Genomic DNA, 22688 nt, shown 5'->3' with positions numbered 1-22688 from the left:
TGAACTCGAGACAATTTTTGTACAAGTTACTTAAAGCCCAGTTGCAGAAAACCTCAAGAATTCAGTGAATAGAACAAGAAATCTAATAAGAGTTGGGACAGGGCTACGTTAAGGAGGGTGACCTGGTAAGCGGAAGTTGCAATGCCGAAGACGAAGACTGGAGGGAAATCAGAAGAAGAGAGGAAAGGCTGTTTGGACTGGTAAATAGTCTTCCGTTCGTCTTCTATCGCTCTTTTCTTCTCTAATCCAACACCTCTGATTAAACTAGTAATTGCAATAGCAGCAGGAGTGATTTCTTTTGTTTGGTTTGCTGCTGCATGTGCATTTTCATTGTTCTCCATTTTCCACTTCCACAGTATGGTTAGTCATTTCGTCCGAGTCATAATCGGAACGGAGGGATTGGTAGATACTAATCTCCAAATCGTGGATAATTTCATATTCGTGGCGACTCGCTCTTATTCATTTTATTTGAATCCGTGATGCATGAAATTTGTTAAAATATCCGAGTCTACCTAAAGTAATATTATTTTAAATTGTGTCTTTTATAGTATTTTTTATTTTTAGTAATTTTTAATATTTTTAAAAAATTTTTGTGTACTTTAACGTCATCTAATATCTAATCAATGTGCCACGACGGATGTGAAATAATTGCAATTGCGATGTGATCTCGACTCACGATGACGAACCATGTTTCACACATAGTTACATAATAGACTCTCTACGTTGCAGAAGAGAGTAGAGAGACGGGAAGAAGGAGTGGAGGGCTGGGGTCAATCAATACTCCATAGTCCAAAATATATTCCTCACTCAGGTGCTATTTATCATTTGGGCGCACCTCCTATGTTAGACGACCCAATCCAATCTATATCGGACCTTCTCCTCCGTGCTTGAAAAGCAGAAAGGTGCTATTGATTTAAGATGGGCTGCATAAGAATCTTGAAAGCCCACTCAATTCACAGCTGACTTCTCTGTTGGACTAGGTTGATTAGATGCTCCAGTCCAAATTGAGGCTTTGTGCGGGGTAAGATGGGCTTTTAGTGAAGTTAGTGTGGGTTGTTGTATTTATTTCATTTAGTATATGTTCACAGACATAATTATACTTATATACTGAGTTAGTGTATATAAACAAAATTCACTCTTACAATAAGTAATATTAGTGTATGTCGTCCGAAATAGGTTGGTTGGCCTTGAAGCTTAATTGGGTCAAGGTTTGAGTAGTACATGGATCACAGGATCAGAGTGGTTTGAATCTAAATTTGATAAATTCCACACTCTCCGCACTCTTAATTATAGGTTTTGAATCTAAATTCGACAGTGACACTGCAGAAAGAATTCTAAAAAAATCATGAATCACAGTTTTTAGTTAAAAATACGGTTGACTTTTTAACTTAAACTTGTGTCATTTTATTTTAATGTGGGTACACTCCACTGCCACCAAAAAAATCAATAGGTTTCATGTTAGAACTCAAAAGTCCAATTAAGCGTGTAAAAAAAAAAATGCAGTGCTATCCATTTTTGCTTTCTTAGCCTTTTTTTTTTCTTGTGAAAATATTACTTTTGACAGGGTTTACCATATTCCTCAAGTCAGACCATTTTGTTTCATCTAAATTTGACCCTTGAGTTGTAACAATCTTATTGTTAAGCTTTATGATTAGCTCAACATTCTACTCATAATAGTTTCTTAAGATGATCAGTTCATATATTCTCAAAAATCCGTATTCATGTGTGGCATCCATCATCTGAAATTGTATCTCCTCAAAAGGAATCAAACCAGCTTTTGAAACTTGCATGCTTTAGATCCTTAAGTAATAAACCCTCTTCTCCTTAGAATGGTGAAGTGATGCATTCAAAATAGTAATTCTCCTGTTCTTGACAATATTATGCTGGATTGGTCCTCAGTGTCGGCTATATCCTAGTTTCTGTAAGTGTACAGAAGCATGTTTAAATGCCAATCAGTACCCTTACTTTCCTTTTTGCGATGGCTAAATCCAGGTTTCATGGTACAAAAATTGAGCAAGATGTTCAACTAACTGACTTTATGTTTCTTTTCGTGCATTGCTAAATCTAATTTGTCTCTAGCAAAGTCTTGGACCGATTGCTCAGACATCTCATGCTAAGAGTTGCAGGTTAGTTTCTGTGTTGATATAGTTACAGGTTGCTGGACAGCAACACCCCGCTGGAGAAAACATTTTCATTTACCCAACGGGACATAGCTTCTTTCTTGACTTCATCTCTTCTCAACTTTCCTGTTGTTGTCATTGGAAATGGAGTCCTCCACAAAATGAAATTTCTGGGAATTTTAAATCTGCGGAAGGAGATAACAAAAATGGTGTTAAAGGGCTGACGTTTTGCCTTAGTACATATGAACGATGCAATTAGAGGGGGAGAAAACGCATTAAGCAACAGCAATTACCCTGTCAAGTTCTTATCTTTACAAAACTGCTGTAGGATTTCTTTGGATAAGCAGTGATCTTTGTCATTGCAGGGATTGAATTCGTCCCATTGCCAGTTATCTTTTAGTCGAATACATGCAACTACCATCTCCGTCAAGCGAGAGTCCGGGAGCCCAACAACAATGACTGTGGAAATACCAGGATGTTGCAATATAACAGCTTCAACCTGTGTCCTTAAACTCATCAATAGTAAGCAACAAATGAAAATGTGATTCCTAAGTGTGCATATCATGTATATATCCTTCAATCTGTTTGTTTGATGCTCCATTGTTCATGTACCTACCTTATATTTGTAGAATTCAGGACATAAAAGAAGTAAATGTTTGTGTAAGTTGCTCCTTGCATTTGTTACTTAAACGACGAATACGCACGACAAAATCCGGGATTTCATTTTATGAAAATTGAATAGGAAAGAACAGAAGATAGAACTGGTTAGTGATGGTTACCTCTTCAGGATAGATATTCTCTCCCCCGCTCTTGATTCTACTGCCGTTGCGACCTATAAGCCAAAGGTTACCACAATCATCTGTCTGTCCTATATCACCGGTGTCAAACCAACCTTCATCAGCTGGGGAGGAAGACTTGCTTGGAATTTGACCCCAGTATCCAAGCATTACATGGGGGCCCCTAGTTAATATCTTCCCCACTTGAGAAGAACCATTGGAACTGATTCTTAGTTCTACATGTGGTGCAGGCTTTCCAACACAAACTCCAGCAAATTGCTGAACTGAATCGGAAGTTTTACTATCTATCATTTGACGGTGCTGATTATAGCTCCCAATGGTTGGATCATAAAGGGTCATGAAGGTTAAAGAAGAACATGCCTCTGTCATCCCTTTAGAAGCACAATTACCAGACAATCAGGGGTCATGACTAGTTCAAGAGAAAGTTGTTACATGGCAATTTAAAAGGTGACAGAAAGCAAAACTGATGCAACCGACCAAGGACAGATGGACCAAATATTATTTGAAGATAAATTAAGCTGAGTGGAAGCAAAGTCATACATTAATATACCTCAAACTTCAATAAATAGGATTATAGCAGACCTACAATGTTCAGTTTCAAATGCTTTTTCGTATTGGAGCTGTTTTCCAATTTGAGAATACATAACTAGGAAGGACATATTGTGATTGTGAGACTCACCATAAGCTGAAATTAGTTTAGCTCTTGGGAAAACTTTGACGGCACCTTCAAGAAGTCCTGGTAAAAGACCTCCAGCTCCATTTAATATTTTGTCGACTGTCTCAAAATTCTTGGTAGTTTGAGTTGTCCTGAAGAAAGCTTTAAAGTGAACTTAGTGAGAAATGAAATAGATGAGATTAGGCTGATTATGTAGGGAGAGAAAAACAGTTGTACATAAATAAGCAGCTATGTAAAGATCTAACAAACTTATGTAGCAAGACACATCCAGCATTTGACACAATCATTTTACTGAGGGGAAAATTGTGTGGTTCTACTAAGTGCAGCATACTCAACACCTAGAAAAGTTACAATACATCACTATCTATCTTTGTGTAAAAACAAACCAGAACAATTTTTTCTCCTCTACCCTCTATCAGCATTGAACAGGCAATTCCTAGGAATCCATGCATTTTCTGTTACTCTGACGGAAGATTCCAAACAGATGGGTGCTTAATAGCAACTTCACAATTTAGGGGAAGTAGTTCACCTAGCTGAAGAGATTAAATCAGCCATCATAGCTGGTACCGTGATAAATGAGGTAACGTGGTGTTGTTCTATGACTCTAATTGCCGACTTGACTTCGAATTTGGGTATAAAAACATGGCAACCTCCAACCATCAGCATTGCCAGAGCTGAAGATATCCCTCCGATGTGGCACAAAGGCGATGTATGCAGATAAATCTGTAAAATACAACGTAAAAAGAAGCCAATAATCAAGAAGTGAAATGATTAAAAGAGCCCTTTGTTTCTGCTCCTGTATCTCTTCTATTGCTTATGATTGTAGTTGTGTGCAAGAAATGAAGAAAACAAGAGCAAGAGATGATCAAAAGAAAGGCGTACATCATCCTCACTATAACCAACAAGTGCTAATTTAGCCAGGGATTGTACAATCAAAGCTGAATGGCTTAGCATAACGCCCTTTGGCCTTCCAGATGTCCCTATTTCAGTCCAAAAGGGAACGGGTGAAAGGGAAAGCGTGAAACACATTAGTAGATGAATCTGACCCAGAAAATAACTCCATACACGTACAGGTAATGCTCAAAATATAATTTTTATCATCCTTAGCAGCAAAATTCTTGCCTCTGTTTCTAGTTCAATATTTTCAAGATCAATATAAGAATGTGCAGACATTCACTATTTCACTCATCTGTTTAACGACCATAAGATTGTTGTTGAATTTCATTGTATACACACGAGTACAAGAACTCATGTATGCTTCCTGAAGGCCAAAACATACCTGAGGTAAAGCATAGCAGAGCTGCATTATTAGGTGCGCATAAAAGCCTGGCCGAGTTCAGAGAACTGGACTTCAACAATTCTGTTGTCAAAACTGCTGCAAAAATGTTTTCCAGGATAAGGTTTCAGATGCTGAGGATTAAAGAATAAACATGGGAGGCCTTGCATTTATTTGTAAGTATTTTTAGATACAAACAAGTGTCATACCATCACCGTGGCTGCTGAAGTTAGGAGCGGTCATAGAAACATGCCACCTTAAGTCAGTCTGCAATTTGAAGTGCCAGTAATCATGGGTTTTATCAGTCACCAACATGATAGGCTTCACTTCATTCATTGCCAATCTTGCCTCCTGTAAGCTCTGCTTGAAGCAAAAGGCATAACTTGTAGTAGTCCAGTAAAATCTACCAGAAAAGTTCAAAGTCTCGGAAGAGATCGAGACGAATCGGCCGAGTCGTCACCAGAACGAACCCTTCGATATGATACCAGGACGAGATGACTCCAAGATACTTGACTCTTCGAGAACTCAGCCGAGTCACTGAGAATTCGGCTGAGAAGTCTCCGATATGCATAGTCTCAGCCTAGTCGGCCCAAGTCATCCCGAGTTAACTCGCAAATTTACATTTTACAGATTTTCCTTTGTTAATTTTTTTATTATTATTGTTTAGCATATTTTTGAATATTATTCACAATATTTAGAATATTAAATGCTTCATAATTTGCGTTTCACTGAGACCGTGACCAATATGTCGAGATCGACGTGGAACGATCCAAATCGCGACCGCGACTTTGAACCATGGACTTACAGCTCACAACTTAAAAGAACCAATCAAGTTTGTACAACTTATAGTCATCTATGCTGGTGAGTGGAGAATGTAAACTTCAGAATGGTTCGATTATCCCCTTTCTAGATTAAGTGAATTCTTCTCTCAATAGTCAAATAGTTAAGAGCAACTAAATTATAATCATTGCCTTCTCCATTAAACTTTCTTGGATTCTTCTGTCAATCATTTTCAAAGTGAACGAGGTAATGGAGTTAGAAAGAAAGTAAACAGTGACTAAAGATCACCAGGAAACTGACCCAGCGGTAGTTGAAAGGAGCTGCTATCCCTCCTGCATATGTAACCGCCAGTAACCACTCCAAATATGAATCACTGAAAGGTAAAGATTGATTCATAAGTAGACATATGATGCATTTCATTCTGAGTCCTAGCTGATCATATGAGAAGTTAGCTAGCATTCATGATTTATGAACAACAATTTTCCCAAATTCTATGTGTGATTTTGTATGAGCCCTCTTGATTTTAGTCAGGTGTTCTTGTTAAATGCAAAATGCTGATTAAAAGAACAATAATTTCACATCAGGATCCTCCAACTGCTGACTAATGATACTTTTTACACGGTTTAATTCCTTTTCCAAGTCCAACGATACTTATAATTTGACACTTAATTTGGATAGCAAGAAACATGATTACAGACTTTATACAAATTTAACAAAAAAAAAAAAAGAATGTGAATCTTGTTTAACAATTTTTGTTCTGTAAGTTTCTTGGATTTGGGGCTATAACCTTTGGAATAAACCAGCATCTATTTGACAAAATAATAAAAGCTAATGTTGTCTTTACTCATTGCGCTTAAAAACATTCATATTCGACATTAGGAAAAAAAAAAATCAAAAGTATTAGGGAGCGAATTGATACAATCGAAAGTCGTAGAGGCAAATTAGGAATGGATAATGAGTGGAAGATGGAATGTACGAGACCAATCTGATCGTGGTACATGACTCTCCTAGGATTCACGGCAGCCGGGTGTGTTTGGATAGGAATTATTAGTCAAAATATTGCCTGCGTCACAAACACATTTTTTAATATAATTTTTTTTATTTCAATCACTTGCTTATTTCGCAAAATTATATATCAGATTAGCTTAGTAAATTTTTTTTCTAGAACTAATTAGTTGTTACTACGTCTATCATTTCTTTTACATAATTTAGAAGCAAATTATTTGGATAGCCACTAAATTTTTTGAATAGTAGAGGTTTGACCATTCAACTTCTAAGAGTACGTAATTACCAATGAATTGTCAAAAGTGTAAATTTTAGGCCATTTTACATATTTCCATGGTTAAATTTGCCAAATTTGGTTATATCTTGTGACTCGTGTATATAATTACCCACTAAATTGTTAAAAGTGTAAATTTTAGGTCATTTTTATCTATTTTCACTGTTAAATTTGCCAAATTTGGTTATATCTCGTAACTCGTACGATCCTTAAATCTAGTAAATTTAATGATGAAAATAGACGAAATGACCCAAAATTTATATTTCTGGTGGTTTAGTAGATAAATATATACTCTTAAAAATTGAGTAGTCAAAACTCTATAATTTAAAAAGTTCAGTGACTTTTCGGATAATTTGCTCTGAATATAGAGAAGAAGAAATTTGGTGTACCACTTTGTCGGGCTCCGAATCCAATGTCACCGGACACATATATCAAACTTCCAATTCGCAGTCAAGATTAACTACTCAATCTTGTTGACGTACATGGTATTGAATTTTTGATGTTTACATATAAGCACAAACTTATGAGAAGAAGATAAGTGGCATATATGGGTAGGAGCATCCAGACCACAAATTCAGATTCCTAAGATAAAACTTGTGTTACCAGCGTGGTACGGCTAAACCCACGTCCGATGAGAACTGATCATGCAACTATGCAAGAAACGAGCAGACGAAGAGCAGAGAAGAGGAGAAGAGAACCTGTTGAGAGCAGCAATGGCGACGACGTGGCCGGGCTTGAGGCCCAGTTGGAGAAGCCCGTCGGCCAATCTAAGCACTCCCTCCGCGAACTGCATGCCGGTTTTCCTGCAGTCACCTTCTTCTGCGGCGGCGACGTTAATCATGACTGTTGAGTTTCGCCTGAGAGTCATCAGACGGCTCAGGCACTGGCAAATGTGGGCATCTGAGTAATTACCCATCTTTTGGAAGATGGTACTAACTAATGTATATGGAACTAAAAAGGAAGTTTGAAGTTTGCTGGGAATTGGAATGGTTTCCTTTCCTCCGCTTCTGCTGAGCTTACATATTTATGGGAAGAACAGAAGAGATGTAGAATGTTTAAGATTCTATTCAAAATTTTACAATTTGGTCAACAAAAAAATAATGATAATGGTAGTAATAAACTGAAGATGAACTGATATATTGATTTGCAGCTTTCTTTCAATTGCATCATAGCTCATGCCATATGCCATGCCTATATTGACTAGCAAGAGATGCAACCTGTTTTGATGCTTGACTTTGAAAATCTTAATGCTCACTTATTAACAAAAGAAAATAGTTTAGAAGTTAACCAAGTACAGATTGCGTTGCTGTAGAGGCCTTTTTTTCTTGGATAGAAAATACCATGTTGATGACTTCAATGTATAGCCATAAAGATGTAATTTAGAAAAGGAAAACCAAGAGAAGGTGCTGCATGTGATATCTGTACTGTGCTGCTTGACATTGCCTTAAGCGGCGTGTTGTATTAACACCAATCACGGATTACCAAGTAATTGTGGTGAATTATACCTAATCTAGTAAATATTGAACGAGTAGTAGCCACAACTTAGAAGGTAACTTTGTTAAGTAGAAAAAGGTAAATCTCGTTACAGAGCTGAGAAGCAACTAATCAATTGGATGACAAGTGTTTCTAATCAATAGAAAATCAACAGGATTTATAGTTGGATCCTTTAGCAGAAACTATGTTTACAAAATCCCATAACATGCAGACAACGTAAACTCTTGAAAAGAATATATGCTCGAGTGGAAATGATTCCATAGATGGTTCGGATGAATCTTGAGAAACTCGTATGCTGTGCAACTTTAGATGTATGTCACCAGAGTAACAAGAATATGGTATGAATCTCAGTACGTGGTGCAAAAATCTCAAGATCCCAAAATGGAGAAAATTTAGCATAGTAAAGGTAGAAGATTGACATATCACATGCTACATCATGCTAAGATTAAATTGACCAAGTCTTTTATGATATACTAGTACAACCACATCCTAAAGATGACTAATTTACTTATTAAAAACTGATTTGTCCAAAGAGGCATCTACTTCTCTCATTTTCTTCCACTACTTCAATGCGTTGCTCTTTTCTTTTTGTTTTAAATCTCATTCTAATCCAGAGATTTGACCTTGAATTTGGTGCCAATATCATCTTAGAGGCTTTTCTTGTGTTTATTATTCGTGAAGGCTTTACTCAGCCCGCAAGTATTTGTTGAATTCAATGTTAAAAATCAGGAGCATAGGGGAATAGTAGTACAGCGCAGTCGCCACCATTGGCTGCTGAGCCTCAAGTCAACTGACACATTTGCAGCTTCATGTTCAAAAACATCACAATTCACCAGCTAGCCTTATTATATTCAATGCATATTCAAGATAAACTGCTTGAGGCAGGATTGGCATCCATAACTTTCTGGTTCATTGCATGAGTCATGATGCAGGCATCAATATATATACAAAATAGATGATGGCAACATTCTCAAATCTCTAGCATCACCATGCATGATCCATGCTACTCGCTGTCAACCCTCTGGAATTTTGGTAATTGCTGTAATAATTAACCAACCTGTTGCACAATCTGCTGCATTCTATGGAGCACAATGACTATGGTGCCATTGCAATCAAGCAAACATGCAGGGAGAATTCTTCCTTCTCTTCCCAGTTCCATTTTTTCCCATCAAATAATTCTGAGAACAGGCAACCTGAACAGCAGTTACATCACAGTTGTACGAATAATTGGGCTCATTGAGCTCTAATTTTCAGAAACAGCAGCCATGATGATTGACATCAACCTAATTGGCAATGTAAAGAAAATGGTTACAATGACACAATGAATGCGGCGTTCATGCTACTCTGACATTAGCATACTGAGAGTTGAAACATTTATGGCAGTATTTTGTACAATTTAGACCAAGACAGGAACAAAATATTCAAACAGTCAAACCTAATTTTAATAATGAAATGCAAATTCCTAACTCGTTTGTAGTATGCTACCAAAACTTCTGACTGGTGAATTTAGAGTAGCATCATTCTTTAATGGGTTTCTGCAATGCCGTCTTTATGCTCCAAGGTAGACTTGATCACACATAACAACAGATTGAGATGTCAGTTTGACTTTTGACCTTCCCAAAGAAACACTACACCGAAGATCTATAAGCCACATTAAATTGTAAAGTACACTGTTCATCCACATCTTGACACTATTGTTCCTCAAAAGCTGAAGGCAAACCACAAGTGGATTATAGCAAGTATGACTCCACAACGGTTCGACCAAACTTCTCTTGGACATCTTTTGGAGTTTCAATCTGGGAAAAAAGAATGGAGACAGAAAACAGAATGCAAGTCAAGGATATATGTCAACATATCGAACTGATAAGAATGAACAAGTATACATGAAAAGAAAAGTAACAGATTCTACTTACTGCATTAAGAGCCTTGAAAAGTGCTTTTACTGTGTTATGAGGATTTCTTGAGCCAACCACCTACAAGAGGATTGAAATCAAAATTCCAGCCTATTAAGTTAAAACAGCATCCCAATGAAGATACAAATAGCCTGGTGATACCTTTGACTTCACATTCTTGAAACCAGCCAAGTTCAAAATTGTCTGAACAGTTCTGCCAGCTTTCATTCCTGTTCTTGTGGAGGCAGGCCAAAGATACACCTGAGAAAAATCACTCTAATTAGTCAAGCAATACACATATGACTAAGGACAAATGAAGGAAAGAAGATGATATACATTCTTCACGTCAATTATGACACCTCAAAAAATAAAAGAAATCAACAGTCATTGGTACCTTGGTCTTTTTATATGATGTTTGAACAGCATGTGCAATTGTGTGCTCCTCATGTCGTTCTACATAGTGGAGATTCTGGAAGCACTTCTCATACGCCTGTTGGACAAAAGAATCAGAAAGAACAAGAGACCTGAAGTGTTTTATGCATCAAAATCATTCACTTCTGTAATTCATCAAGAACAGATTCATTCAATGACAGCATTAGATAACAAAGAAACAAGATCCGGGCAAAGGCAACATCTCCTGTTTTACAGTTTTAGTTGGGACTAAATATTTGAAATCGTATCCTTGTCTTTATCTCTTTTTCCAATCTTTTTTACCTTTTCGATACCAATTAAGGAACCCACATAAAGAAACCTCCTCCTTCTTACAACGCTAGCAAGAAGCAAAGGAGGTTAAACGAGGATAAGATAGCATTGTTAATAGGAGATCCAAACATGACAGCACTTAGCACATTAAATGGCCATTTATTAAACCTAAAATAAGAAAATGTCATTGGTAACATAATCCTTAACCAAGCATGCTTCCCTAAACTGAGATAATAATCAAACAGCTCCACAGTAAAATCCAAAGTTTTTTTTTTTTTTGGGAGTGTTTTTGAGCCAGGGGGGGGGGGGGGAATGGATTAAAATCCAACGGTGAAACTGCGATCTAGAAAATTCTACAAGTGATATGTTATCTGGGTGGTTATTAAATATCAATGACTTGCAAGAAACCAGAAAAAGGAAAGCCAACTGCAGTGTAAACCTCCTTGCAAGTTTAGATTGGATCATAAAAACAACTCAATTAAGTTCCTCCCAGTTCAACCTATAAGATTAGACCAATTCACATTTTACACTTGTCTTGCTTTCAGGACTAGCTGTGTCTTCCAATCTCATTAGCATTTTGGATCATCTTTTTCTAGACAATCACCTTTCAATCAGTGATGGAAGTTCAGAAAGAAACTACACTGTTCAATCTCCATTTTGTGTTATCTTGCAGACCCCCATCTGGTTTTTTTCTATACTCCATGTTAACTAAACTTTTTTCACATAAGAAGCATCAATTCCTGAAACGACAAATTAAGGTAGGTTAAGACGCTATCACATGTCAGTACCTTTTGAAGGGCAATGGGAATTGCTGGACCTTTTGCTTTGGCAAAACCAACAACCCCATGATAGTTCCCACAAGCTAGCATGGCAGTGTACTTGGCAACTTGTCCCCCCTGAATCATACAAAGTTGAGATCATTTCAAAGTCTTTTGCAAGAAAAAAAAATAGCAAAACAAAAAACAGTAGGCAGGCTCTCTTACCTTAGTAACTTTGCAGGTTCTGTTCACATCAATAAGTCTAACATCAAAACCCTGCAATTGTTATTTGTCAAGTTAAAACGAAAATTCAACAGAATAAACTTGTAGCGGCAACTAAACATCCAAATTTTTATTTTCAAACAGAGTTATATGAGTGAGTGTCAAACAAAAACAGAAACTTGCACAAGGATCAAAAATTAAGTTGAAATAAAAGAAAATTTAGCAAAGCATTGTTCATTAATGGAGGAAAAGTGAATGATGAAATTCAAACACCATGGCACAGGAAGTATCTACTCCAGTTTTAGCTGTGTGGCTTGAGCAGACCTTCGGTCAGTTAGGTAGAGAGGTTACAAAAAAATTTAGCCTTCTTATATATCATTTGCTGAGTAATGAATATATATATATATATATATATATATATATGTCAGAAACAGTTAAAGAAAACAGAACCGCCATTATCCAGGCCTAGATTCCTTGCTAAGGATTAAATCTAATCCGTGCAGCCACAACCAAATCAATCAGTATAGGTATGTGATATGGTACATAAAGCCCTGCTCAACAAGTTATACAAAAAAGCACGAAATTTCCTACATTAAGGGCTCAAGGCTAGGTAAAAGGGAGAAGACCATTCGGAATGATTACCTAAAATTTGATGTCACATATAAGATAATAGCAAGAAGTTTACTGATGCATAGCTACAGAGCAGGGGAAACTTCCAAAGCACAAGATATTATCTAATCATTCTCTAAATTTCAGATATAAGCTCTCAAAGTCTGTCCTGCTACAGTTAATCAATCATTTTTTACAAGAAACAGAGATTGTGAGGATGGCTAACACTTTTCAGTATCCAGACTAACATCACAACTAGGCATAATATGGGGAAAGGGACAAAAGTGCTCTGATGACAAAAACAAAAACAATATATGCAAGCAGCTTGAGATAGTCAATGTAGTTGCACAAAGTTTGAAAAGCAAAGTAGATCATCAACTGTTGACATCAAAAATCCAAGAATTACAAAGACCATGAAAATATAGAAGTGGATCAAGTTGGTGTCAAAAAACAATTCTAGCTACTGCAGTGAAATAGAAATGAAAAGACACAGTGAACAATACGGCTACTCCTTAGCCCTATTCAAGTATAACATCAAAGCTCAGCTGGATTAGAAAGAGAGTGAATTTACAAAGCAATAAACCCAAAAAAAGGAAAAAAAAAAAAAAGAAGAAGAAAACAGTGCACATGCATTAAACAGGATTACTCTCATAATAATCTAGAACAAGCAGCATAATACACCCTCTACCCTCTAACTGACCTTCCTGTAAAGAGGTATTCTCTTTTTCTCCGTCCATGAATTCCTCTCCTCAGCAAGATCTCTGATTTCTTCCTCCAAAAGCTTCCCTTTTCTCCCAAAAGTATGGTCCAACACTGCAAGCTTCTGTTCAAGCTTCTTGTCAATTGCCGTAAGCTTCTCCAACAACACATCATCCCTCTCTTTCATATCATCAAACTCTAAGTTGTCATCATCTTTCTCTCCTTCAATCGTCTCGTCTTCTCTCTCAAAAGCTGCCTGTTCTGAATGTTCGTCAGAGGGCCCTGTTTCCTCCCGTTCAATGACGCCATAATTTGCCGGATTATTAGGATCATAAGCTTCTTTCCACTGCATAAACCTCATGGCCCTATTTAGCTTCTGTTGTAGAAGGAATTTTTCCTTGCCTTCAGCAACTTTCAGCCGATTCATCAGCTCACCTATCACACGATACTCGGGCCTCAACATAAAGTGCTTATCCTCAAACTTGTCAATTCTCCTCATCCATTTAAAGGCATCATCAAGCGTCTCTGCTCAAAGGCATAAAAACCATAATATCAACCTTTCTATACTAGATAATTTCCATTCCACAATTTACAATATTAGCCTGTCAATCTAAAGTTTTATCCAACATGCTTCAGCATGGGATGATAAAAACTTTTTACATTTCACTCTAAAATGAACTACTAGAAGCACAGATCACCAGGTTTTACATGATTAATGCATGCATATAAAGGAATAAGTGCTTTAACAAAGATCAAATTTTTACGATATGCCTTCACCAAACCAAGTAAATTTGCACTCAAATTCATAATTCCATTCCAAAATATCCGAAATTTGAAATAAGCCAAAAATAATAAAAACCATAGTCAACAAAACTTTCGGAAAAAATGAAGAAAATCAAAATGTCGCAATAGAATAAGCAAATTACGGGCATCGGTGAAGCCCTTGAGAAGCTGTTCATGTCTCTCAAACTTCTCCTCAAAATCATAACACTGCTCCTCCACCTCTTCCATCGACCACCTGTCATCGTCGTCGTCGTCGGAGTCTGACTCAGTCATCTCCTCGTACATCTCCGCCTCTCCTCTCAGATTCTCCTTCTCAAGCTTCTCGATCAAGGGCCCGACGCCCATGAAATCCTCCTCGTCCTCCGCGTCAATGTCGGCCGTGTCCAGCCCCTTTCGCTTCCTCTCGTCCCTCTCCCTCTGCTTGTCCCTCTCCACCTCGAACAGTATCCCTTGGATCGCCTTCCGCGTCTCCTCCAGCTCCGACGCGGTCGAAAAGAGCCGGATGATGGTTGGAGAGGAAGGTCGGGCTGGGAGGAGACGAGGGCCCGGCCCGGTTATGTGCCGGAGATGGTTGAGGATAAGACGAGACCATTTGCTCATTTTTTTGCTTTCTTTTTTTCTGGGTTCATTTCTTAGAGGGGTTTAGGGTTCTAGAGAAGGATGGACAGGAGGGTATAAATTGCAGAAGGGCCCCTGAACTTTGGCTGTTTCCATCCATCCCCAACTAAATAAAGGAAGTATTTTTAGAATGAATTTTTATAGATTTTCCAATAAATAACTGTTCTCGTAAATTATTACTCAACTAAAGGCTGTTGTTAGAGAATTTGTAATAGGAAATGGATATGGTAATCTAGATAGTTTGTTCGATTTACACGTTAAAAATAGTTAATTTGACTTTTGAAAAATCAGAAACTCTCTCCGTAAAATAAAATACTTATTAAGAATTGTTGCCAATCAACATATAGGGACTCATGCGAAACCCTTGATAGAATATTTGAACTTCTTTCTTTCTTTTCTTGAAAAGAAACCAAAAAAAAAATCCATTTCCACTCAGAAATATTTAGATTCACTAGTTTTTCAAAAGCTAGTTTTTTAAATATTATTAAAATTTTTAAAAAGTACTCTAAAAAGTAGTTTAAAATTTTTTTAATATTTAAAAAAATTTCAAAATATATTCTAAAAACTCTTCTACTTTTAAATATCCAAAAATATACTATAAAAACTCTGCTACAGTAAAATTTTTCAAAAACATTCCCAAAAACAACTAATCCAAACGGACCTTGGTGTTGTTGCAACTGCAATAGTGATGGTGGCAATGATATACGTGCTGGCATGCAAAATTTGGTGTATGCATGTTATTGGAGCTAAGCCTAAGATGCACAACACTGAGACAAAAGAAAGTGGTGTAAAGAAAAGACTTGGACCATGGTCTGGTCTGAATAGAGAGTGGCGTATGCATGCTGTTAGGGAGTTGAACATGCTGGAATTCTTACCATTTTTGCATCTCTGAACATGGTTAAGCTTAGAATTTCAATTTACTGGTAACTTTACATCCAAAACTCAATGATTTAAAAGAGTGAAAACTTGGTCTACCGGTAACTTTCCTTTCAAAAATCCAAAAAAAAAAAAAAGTGAAAAACTTTTTTCCATTCATTAGCTTATAAGAACACTAGAATGATTTAGAAGAGAATCTCCATTAGATTTTGTTCTTCACACAATAGCAGATTTTGAGAAAGGATCTTGGCAATATCTTGAGGTGGGAAAAACGCAGAAGATATTCTCTGAGGATCTCAGAAATGAATTCAAAGAGGTGTGCTGGTTGTAAGTATTTAAGAAGAAGATGCCCTTCTAATTGTATACTCTCTCCTCATTTTCCTCCCAATGATCCTCAAAGATTCGCTTGTGTTCACAAAATTTATGGTGCTAGCAATGTTGCAAAGATGCTTCAGGTAACATGTCAATCACATCTTTAGGCAACCAATGTGAAGTTAATCTGACATTTGCTGTCTTGCAAGTTTCGACAACTGCATGCAAAATCATGTGTTAATGTCTGGTTTTAGCAGAACTTTCTTGTGTATGAGAAAAGACTAATCTTGATGTGTTTCCCTTGATGATTTTGATAATTAAACAGCAAGTTCCAGTGCAACAACGAGCTGAAGCAGCAAATGCCATGTACTATGAAGCATATTGCCGAATCAAAGATCCTGTGTACGGTTGTGTTGGGACGATTGCATTACTGCAGCAACAAATTTTCGATGCTGAATGCCAACTAGCAAAAATTCAAGCAGAGATTGCTGTCCTTAATGGTCATCATGAAGCAACACACCAAAATCAGCAAGTTAATGTTGCAACAAGCTCTGCAAACTTCACCTTGGAAAGTGGAGGAGAGGGCACTTTCTCATCAACATATGACCCTTCAATCTGTCAATTTTATTAGAACTTTGGGTTATCAAACAAAAGTAGATTTCATCTTCTTTTTTTTGGGATACTATTTTCTTGGTTGTGAATGTGATTAAAAGAGGAAAAAAGATTTTCTTTTATGATTAAGCTTGGAAAGAGTTACCCATTCCTAGTCTTGAATGGGATTTCCATGTTTATCCCAGCTTACAGCACTGCATATATTGCAGAATTAGCTTGAACAATTAGTTTTAGCAGCAATGGCCAAATTCTCTTAAAAAAACCTTTTCTTCCTTCAAGACATAAGGCAATTTAGAATTATAAGCTTTGTTATCATTCTTTTATTTTTTTAAATCTAGATTTTTAGCTTAAGCTTTTCATGTCCTGGCTGAAATGGGAAGCCATGGCAGTAATAGAATTTTAATGCTGAAGAAACAAAACAAAGTTAATCGTGCATTTGGTTAATTATGGAAGGGTAATAGATCGAGCCACAGCAACAAAGCTAATTATGGAAGAATTACCTTCTGCAAACCAAATATTTTGAGCCAGTTGATCAGAATTCCTCTCCTGCATTTGGTTCTTCATCGCACTTTGATTATGCATGAGAAAGTTCTCAAGATATGTCCAGGTCTATACGAGCAGTTTTATGTGTGTGCGTGTGCATTTTGGGTTAAGAACTTAGTTCTTTAACCTTCTTTTTATACCAAGATTAAACATCTTCTTCATTAATCTGCATTTTGGAGATAGTAAAATGCATCAAGACTAGTAGATCATGCATATGCTTGTTTGCACTTGTAGAAATAAAAATATGCTAGAATGAACATTCAAGACATGAATTGAACCCGAACCTGAATTTAACTATCACTGATACAAGAAAATTGCCAAGTTGGGATCCCAAATTAAATGGTTGTATACTATTACATCAATCAAGAACCTATAACTCTAGCAACCTAATGAGACTGATTAGCTCTGATTTTTGGAATTCTCAGCCAGGCATTTTGATTTTCATTCTTTCCAGGAAAGCTTCAACCTTGTTCATAATTTTGCCTCCTCAATCCCTTTATCTTCTTGTTCAAACAAAGGGAAGTGTGCTGATTGCACGGTTGTTCACTCAGGCCCTTCAGTTCCTCACCAAGGAAATAACAAACACTTACCCTGTTGCCAAATCTTTCAAAAACTGAGGACTCAAAGAGTCAATCAGAACTGCACCATAAATCAATGCAGTTAACTAATCCCTTTACCAGTTTTGGCACAAAGTCAAGACTGCATTGCCACTTCCGAACTATATCTGCTCCAGATCAATCAAGGCAGTCAGGTATCAGCCATTTCGGTGTGATATCCAACCCTGATGGACCTTGATGAGATTTCAAGTCTTGTCTCATAAAGCACGCATGACTATGCAGCAATTCGAATACCTGCAACCACTTTTCATGAAGCTGTTGCAGCCAATTTAGGGGAAAGCTGGACACATTTTCATGCTTTGGTACCTTGCTTTTACCATTTGTAGGAACTGTCAATTCAACATTTAATCCCAATCAGGCCTCTAGTTTCAGAACCTTCCAAGTCAATCTGCGATTTTTCCTTTATCTTCACAGGCTTCCCAAGCATCGACTTATCTTCCATTCTGGCAATTTCAAGTGCCTTTGCACAAACAGGGAAACCCTGATCGTCCCATGACTCCAAAATTACACCAGAACCAATGCAGAACCTTCCATCGTAGAAAGCGGAATACTGCCCTGCCGCCAGACCCTGATCATCTTCAGATAATCTGACCACTGCTACTATGTCACCACGTTCATCAGCTTCCATTTTCAGGCTGCAATCATAGATAGAAGGGCCATGTCGAACCTAAGAAAAGTTCAGAACCCATTACAAATGAGTATGTGAAGGATTTCTGCTTCCAAAAGCACCATAATGTACACTCATCCAATTTGAGCACTACATACGCAATTAAGGCACACAAATCACACTAATCACTACCACATTGCAGTATTGCAATCATTGGCATTATCTTCCAGGCAAAAGAAAAATAGTATTACATAGGTTTTAAATTCTTCAAGGCATGCTGTCAGAGGAGATCTCAACAAACCTCAAGTTGGATGTTGGGGAAGATGCTGAAAAAATGCAGTCAGGAAGAATTGACTACTTGGAGCATTCTTTTGAGGGTCAAAAACACCTCAGAAATGATAATTTATACCAAGATATTCAATAACAAACAATCATGAAGCTACTTTTAAAGGTCTATGGCTCCAAGGTCCTCTCAAAATAATTTTGAGTTTTGCAGTTATCTGGTCATACTTTTTTCCCTATCCAGGTAATTAGTCAGTCAATCAGGGATTAACAATCATCCAGAAATGCATTGGTCATTGTACCTTGCATTTGAGCTGGTTGACCTGGCTGGGTGGTGAGCCACTAAGCCATTTCAAAGACCCAACACGGAATAAGCGCCTTTTCTTATCGACTGAGAAGTAGTTTCTCGAGACAAAGACAACGTTATTTGTAACATCTTTCTCAACAACATACCTATGCAAGAACAAGATGCATTAGAAAGTTGCTAAGTAGAATATCACCACTCAGGTAAGGACACTAAGATTAACAAAGGCCAGGTGCAATATCAAAGTAATTATCTCCAGTAATCTGCACCTTTGTTATCTCCAGTAATCAGTAACAATTACTAATGCACAACTGTAGTGACCAGCATGAAGTGATGTTTAAAAAGCCATACCAGGGTCCTCCAGGAAGACGTAGACCTTGCCGTTGGCCAATTGTATAGAACCAAAATCCACGATGTTTTCCAAGGTAATCCCCTGTTTCAGCCTCCAATATTATACCTTCCTCCTCACCAATTTGTTTTGCAACGAATTCACTAAACTTTATCTGCACCATGTAGAGTAAAATTGACATAAAAGAAGGATTACATAGGTAACCGTACAAGAAAATAATATTAGCTGGCCTGATGAGAAATATTATTCAAAAATTTCAGCCTGAAAGTGTACACCATGCTCTGAACTTAGAAATAATCCAGATGAAGTGGCAAAGATTGCTATACATCAGAAAATGGTCACTGGAAAGGTACCTTGCCCAGAAAGCATATTCCTTGAGAATCTTTTCTATCCTGATTGGGTAAACAAAAAGCCTTGGCAAGTTTGCGAACTTCATCCTGCAAACTATTCAGAATAAGAATGAAAACTTTCATCGAAGTCTGCCAGACAAGTTAGAGTTGTTCAGAAAGTGACCAGAAGTATACAGCAATAACAAAGAGATGGTTGATGTCATACTAGGCTTAGCCTACCCACAAAAGAAATATCATACAAAACACATAAAATATCCATAGAAAAGGCACCAAACCTTTGGGATACATCCAAGAGGAAAAACTAGCCGTCTTAGCTGAGATTGTGAGAGATGTGATAGGAAGTAGGTTTGATCCTTAACCTGAAAGACAAAAAACCACAGATTCAAAAACATGTATACTTACAATATAAGTACATGAAATCTGTAGTGAAGTGTAGACCATCTTAAAATGATGTAGAAGAACGTTATGCCCAACTCTTCTGTCTAAATGGATGTAACTTTTTCGAATGTCACATGAAACACTAACTTTTTCATGGGGGGTGACCAAAAACCTGCGATGTTGTTCCACTAATCTACAATGTAGCATGTGTGGCAGTAGTTTCACTGTTAAATGTGCACAAACAAGTACTTTGAAAGACATAGCAAAAGAATTACAGGAGACACTTAAGCAGGCATATAATCATGTAATGGGAAAAAAATGATCACTTCACAACGGCAAAGACAGAATTCAATTTACGGAAAATCTGAGCATCAGTTCACCATTTTATTGTCTGCTTTTAGTAGGCAAAGCACATATTAGGAGGGAGTTAACTGAGACTAAAGCATAACTAAGATGCAGTACATGCCAAAGCAAAGTGCTTGTACAGCAGGTTGCCTATTTTGACAATTTTTTGATAACATTATCTTAATGCCACCAAAGAGAATACAGTTTGTATCACCCACATACCATATCTTTTGACAATTCCAAAACAGAAAACTCATCTGTTTGATCAGCAGATATGTGAACAACTTTTGCATAATGACCGGAAGCAACAAAGTCAAAATTCATGCCACTGATGGCATCAAGGAATGCACCTGATGATAAACGTACATCCTTTAGATAAACCATAACTACTTAGAAAATCAAACAATGAGTATAACTAGGAACTCGGTAAATCACTGACCAAATTTTATTCGAGTATTGCAAAGAATATCTGGATTTGGAGTGCGCCCACATCGGTACTCCTCAATAATATAAGAGACCTAAACATGAAACGAACACAGAAAAAGTCACAATAAAGGAGCAACCAACAGAAATCTATTGTTTAACTAGGTTAAAAATCCTATAGGAGTAAAAAATTCTAGTTTTGAGAAAAATTTAAATCATACAAGAATAAAATAAGTAGCCAATAAAAAATAAACACATAATGGCAAGCAATTCAATTAGCACACAAACTGCACATACCACATTATTCCAGTATTCATCTGTCAAATGGACAACTTCCAGAGGAACATCAACCTGTAGATCAAATTTAGGTGCAGTTTTTTCAGGAATGATAGGATATTAAGAACTAGATGCCTACAAAAAACTAATAAGTATAATGTGCCCATGAAAGATGGAACATAATGACACATATTTCAGTTAGGACTTGGTTATGCAATAGCAAAAGTACAAAACAAAGACGAAAACCTGCAGTAAACTATTTTTTGTTGATATTAAATTCTTAGGACATTTACTCATTTGTAAAATGTACTAAGAACTAAAATGATGGAAAAGAAGGAAGTATTACCTGAGCACAGACAGCTTTAGCATACTTCAAATCATCTTCCCAAGGACATTCAGACCAAAAGTTTTCGAATTCTTCCTAAAAGGAAATGGAATCAAGTCAGATGGCAGCTTAGTGTGCGCAAACCCAATTTGCTACATAAAGAGTAGGGAACTGCAATTGGGTAGTGAAAGTGTAAAATATTATGGTATGGTAGGGAACTTTTAACAGGAAATTTGTTCATAAGCATTACATGACTCTTATGTATGAATGACTATAGCAGATCTTCTTCACTTGAAGCATTGCAAGATAATGAATCTCTTAACTAAAGTTTAACCCGAAATGTCATACTAGTAGCTCACTCAAGAATTTGACGAAATGCATAACAACTTTCTTCTCCACAGAATTAATACATCCCAAATTCTACAGAGAATGTTCAAATGATAATCAGTTCTCTAGACTGTTGAGAATTTCACGCAAAACTCATTACACACAACACGGAAAAGCTTTTTTTAAAAAAAAAACCTGAATTCGCAGCAAAAGGGAATCATCAATATATTAGTAATAAATAAAAAAAAAACAGAGAGAGAGTAGTATAAAAAAGAAAAAAAATGCCTAACGTGAAACCAAATTTTGAGGTAGAAAGCAGTGCAAGAATGGCCAGCGAGATGGAGGAGGCGGAGGGCAACGCTGCTGTCGACTCCACCACTGAGGAGAACGGCGATTTTGAGAGGCTTTTTGTCCGGCATAGAGCAAGAAAGATAACATTTGGGGTCGATGAAGATGCTTTTGTAGGGGGTGTTAATCTCCTTCTGAACGATATTAACATCACTGCTATTAGCAACGGTGCAAAGGGGTGCTAGAAGGGAAGAAGGAGATGGTTTGGTGGTGGTTGATAGCAAATGACGAAAAGGGAATTTGGGCATGGGGTATGAGAAAGTGAAGAAGAGGCTTTTGGAGAGAGTTCTTTGGATTGAGGATTGGAGAGTGAAGAAGATTGCAGAACCCATTGAGGCTGCAGTAACTTTTAACATTATTGTTTATTGCATATAGTGAATACTGATCCTGGAGATGGATGGATGGAGCGTCGAACTAAGCACTAGCTTTTGCGGGGTGGAGCCGGGAAGAGAGTCAGGGAAGGATAATCGCCCGACCGAACACATACATATGTACAACTAGCTGTACGGCGGCACTCGCATCAAGACTGAATGCTGAACTAAACTAAAACTATTTCATACTTAAATTGATTTGATTTGATAAGAGTTTGTTCAAATTAATTTAATTCAAATTAATTAATCATATTTTTTTGATGTTTGATAATTTTTAAATTCAATAAAAAATTTCTTCAACTTCGATTCAACAAAAAAAAAGGTCAAACAAAATTTTA

The 22688-nt window shown here is 37.0% G+C and overlaps 4 protein-coding genes across 6 annotated transcripts; 1 reads left to right on the top strand and 3 right to left on the bottom strand.

The window, feature by feature from the left end:
- Nucleotides 1–1821: 1821 nt before the first annotated feature.
- On the bottom strand, nt 1822–8227 carry LOC113783806 (2-succinylbenzoate--CoA ligase, chloroplastic/peroxisomal). Of its 3 annotated transcripts, none has more exons than XM_027330028.1 (10): nt 7627–8227; nt 5950–6022; nt 5079–5229; nt 4873–4968; nt 4476–4573; nt 4123–4316; nt 3597–3724; nt 2900–3288; nt 2414–2619; nt 1822–2305 (listed from the first exon to the last, which is right to left on the bottom strand). In XM_027330028.1, exons 1-10 carry the CDS (start codon nt 7842–7844, stop codon nt 2149–2151), a joined length of 1710 nt encoding a protein of 569 aa, XP_027185829.1. In that variant the 5' UTR covers nt 7845–8227; the 3' UTR covers nt 1822–2148. The 3 variants fall into 3 exon arrangements, with proteins under 3 accessions (XP_027185829.1, XP_027185832.1, XP_027185830.1); XM_027330031.1 differs by having other exon boundaries at nt 2900–2952; XM_027330029.1 differs by having other exon boundaries at nt 4873–4965.
- Nucleotides 8228–9736: 1509 nt separating this feature from the next.
- Nucleotides 9737–14711, bottom strand: LOC113783789. The gene is made up of 8 exons (XM_027330008.1): nt 14231–14711; nt 13306–13829; nt 12000–12050; nt 11805–11912; nt 10709–10804; nt 10477–10575; nt 10336–10395; nt 9737–10218 (listed from the first exon to the last, which is right to left on the bottom strand). Exons 1-8 carry the CDS (start codon nt 14685–14687, stop codon nt 10153–10155), a joined length of 1461 nt encoding a protein of 486 aa, XP_027185809.1. The 5' UTR covers nt 14688–14711; the 3' UTR covers nt 9737–10152.
- Nucleotides 14712–15883: 1172 nt separating this feature from the next.
- On the top strand, nt 15884–16524 carry LOC113782063 (LOB domain-containing protein 23-like). The gene is made up of 2 exons (XM_027327976.1): nt 15884–16036; nt 16219–16524. Exons 1-2 carry the CDS (start codon nt 15884–15886, stop codon nt 16522–16524), a joined length of 459 nt encoding a protein of 152 aa, XP_027183777.1.
- Nucleotides 16525–17320: 796 nt separating this feature from the next.
- On the bottom strand, nt 17321–22407 carry LOC113782676 (tRNA-specific 2-thiouridylase MnmA). The gene is made up of 10 exons (XM_027328555.1): nt 21922–22407; nt 21326–21400; nt 21001–21054; nt 20720–20798; nt 20503–20630; nt 19833–19916; nt 19561–19644; nt 19210–19361; nt 18857–19007; nt 17321–18332 (listed from the first exon to the last, which is right to left on the bottom strand). The coding sequence occupies exons 1-10, from the start codon at nt 22333–22335 to the stop codon at nt 18003–18005; spliced, it is 1551 nt and encodes a 516-aa protein (XP_027184356.1). The 5' UTR covers nt 22336–22407; the 3' UTR covers nt 17321–18002.
- Between the last annotated feature and the right edge of the window lie 281 nt (nt 22408–22688).

Source organism: Coffea eugenioides, chromosome 9, assembly GCF_003713205.1.
Source record: "Coffea eugenioides isolate CCC68of chromosome 9, Ceug_1.0, whole genome shotgun sequence".
Lineage (NCBI taxonomy): Eukaryota > Viridiplantae > Streptophyta > Magnoliopsida > Gentianales > Rubiaceae > Coffea > Coffea eugenioides.
The sequence above is the reverse complement of the archived record's forward strand: the minus strand, read 5'-3'. Positions and strand labels throughout refer to the sequence as shown.

Coding starts and splice junctions, on each gene's coding strand:
- LOC113783806 (XM_027330028.1), bottom strand. CDS start 7,844: ATGGGTAATTACTCAGATGCCCACATTTGCCAGTGCCTGAGCCGTCTG. Junction 3,725..4,122: donor GATTTAATCTCTTCAGCTAG/GTGAACTACTTC, acceptor AGCTTTCTTCAG/GACAACTCAAACTACCAAGA. Junction 2,620..2,899: donor AGAATATCTATCCTGAAGAG/GTAACCATCACT, acceptor TTAAGGACACAG/GTTGAAGCTGTTATATTGCA.
- LOC113783789 (XM_027330008.1), bottom strand. CDS start 14,687: ATGAGCAAATGGTCTCGTCTTATCCTCAACCATCTCCGGCACATAACC. Junction 10,805..11,804: donor TTCCCATTGCCCTTCAAAAG/GTACTGACATGT, acceptor TTTGTCCAACAG/GCGTATGAGAAGTGCTTCCA. Junction 10,396..10,476: donor TCAAGAATGTGAAGTCAAAG/GTATCACCAGGC, acceptor ATCCTCTTGTAG/GTGGTTGGCTCAAGAAATCC.
- LOC113782063 (XM_027327976.1), top strand. CDS start 15,884: ATGAATTCAAAGAGGTGTGCTGGTTGTAAGTATTTAAGAAGAAGATGC. Junction 16,037..16,218: donor ATGTTGCAAAGATGCTTCAG/GTAACATGTCAA, acceptor ATAATTAAACAG/CAAGTTCCAGTGCAACAACG.
- LOC113782676 (XM_027328555.1), bottom strand. CDS start 22,335: ATGTTAAAAGTTACTGCAGCCTCAATGGGTTCTGCAATCTTCTTCACT. Junction 21,401..21,921: donor ACCTCAAAATTTGGTTTCAC/GTTAGGCATTTT, acceptor ATTTCCTTTTAG/GAAGAATTCGAAAACTTTTG. Junction 19,645..19,832: donor CTCTTGGATGTATCCCAAAG/GTTTGGTGCCTT, acceptor AATAGTTTGCAG/GATGAAGTTCGCAAACTTGC.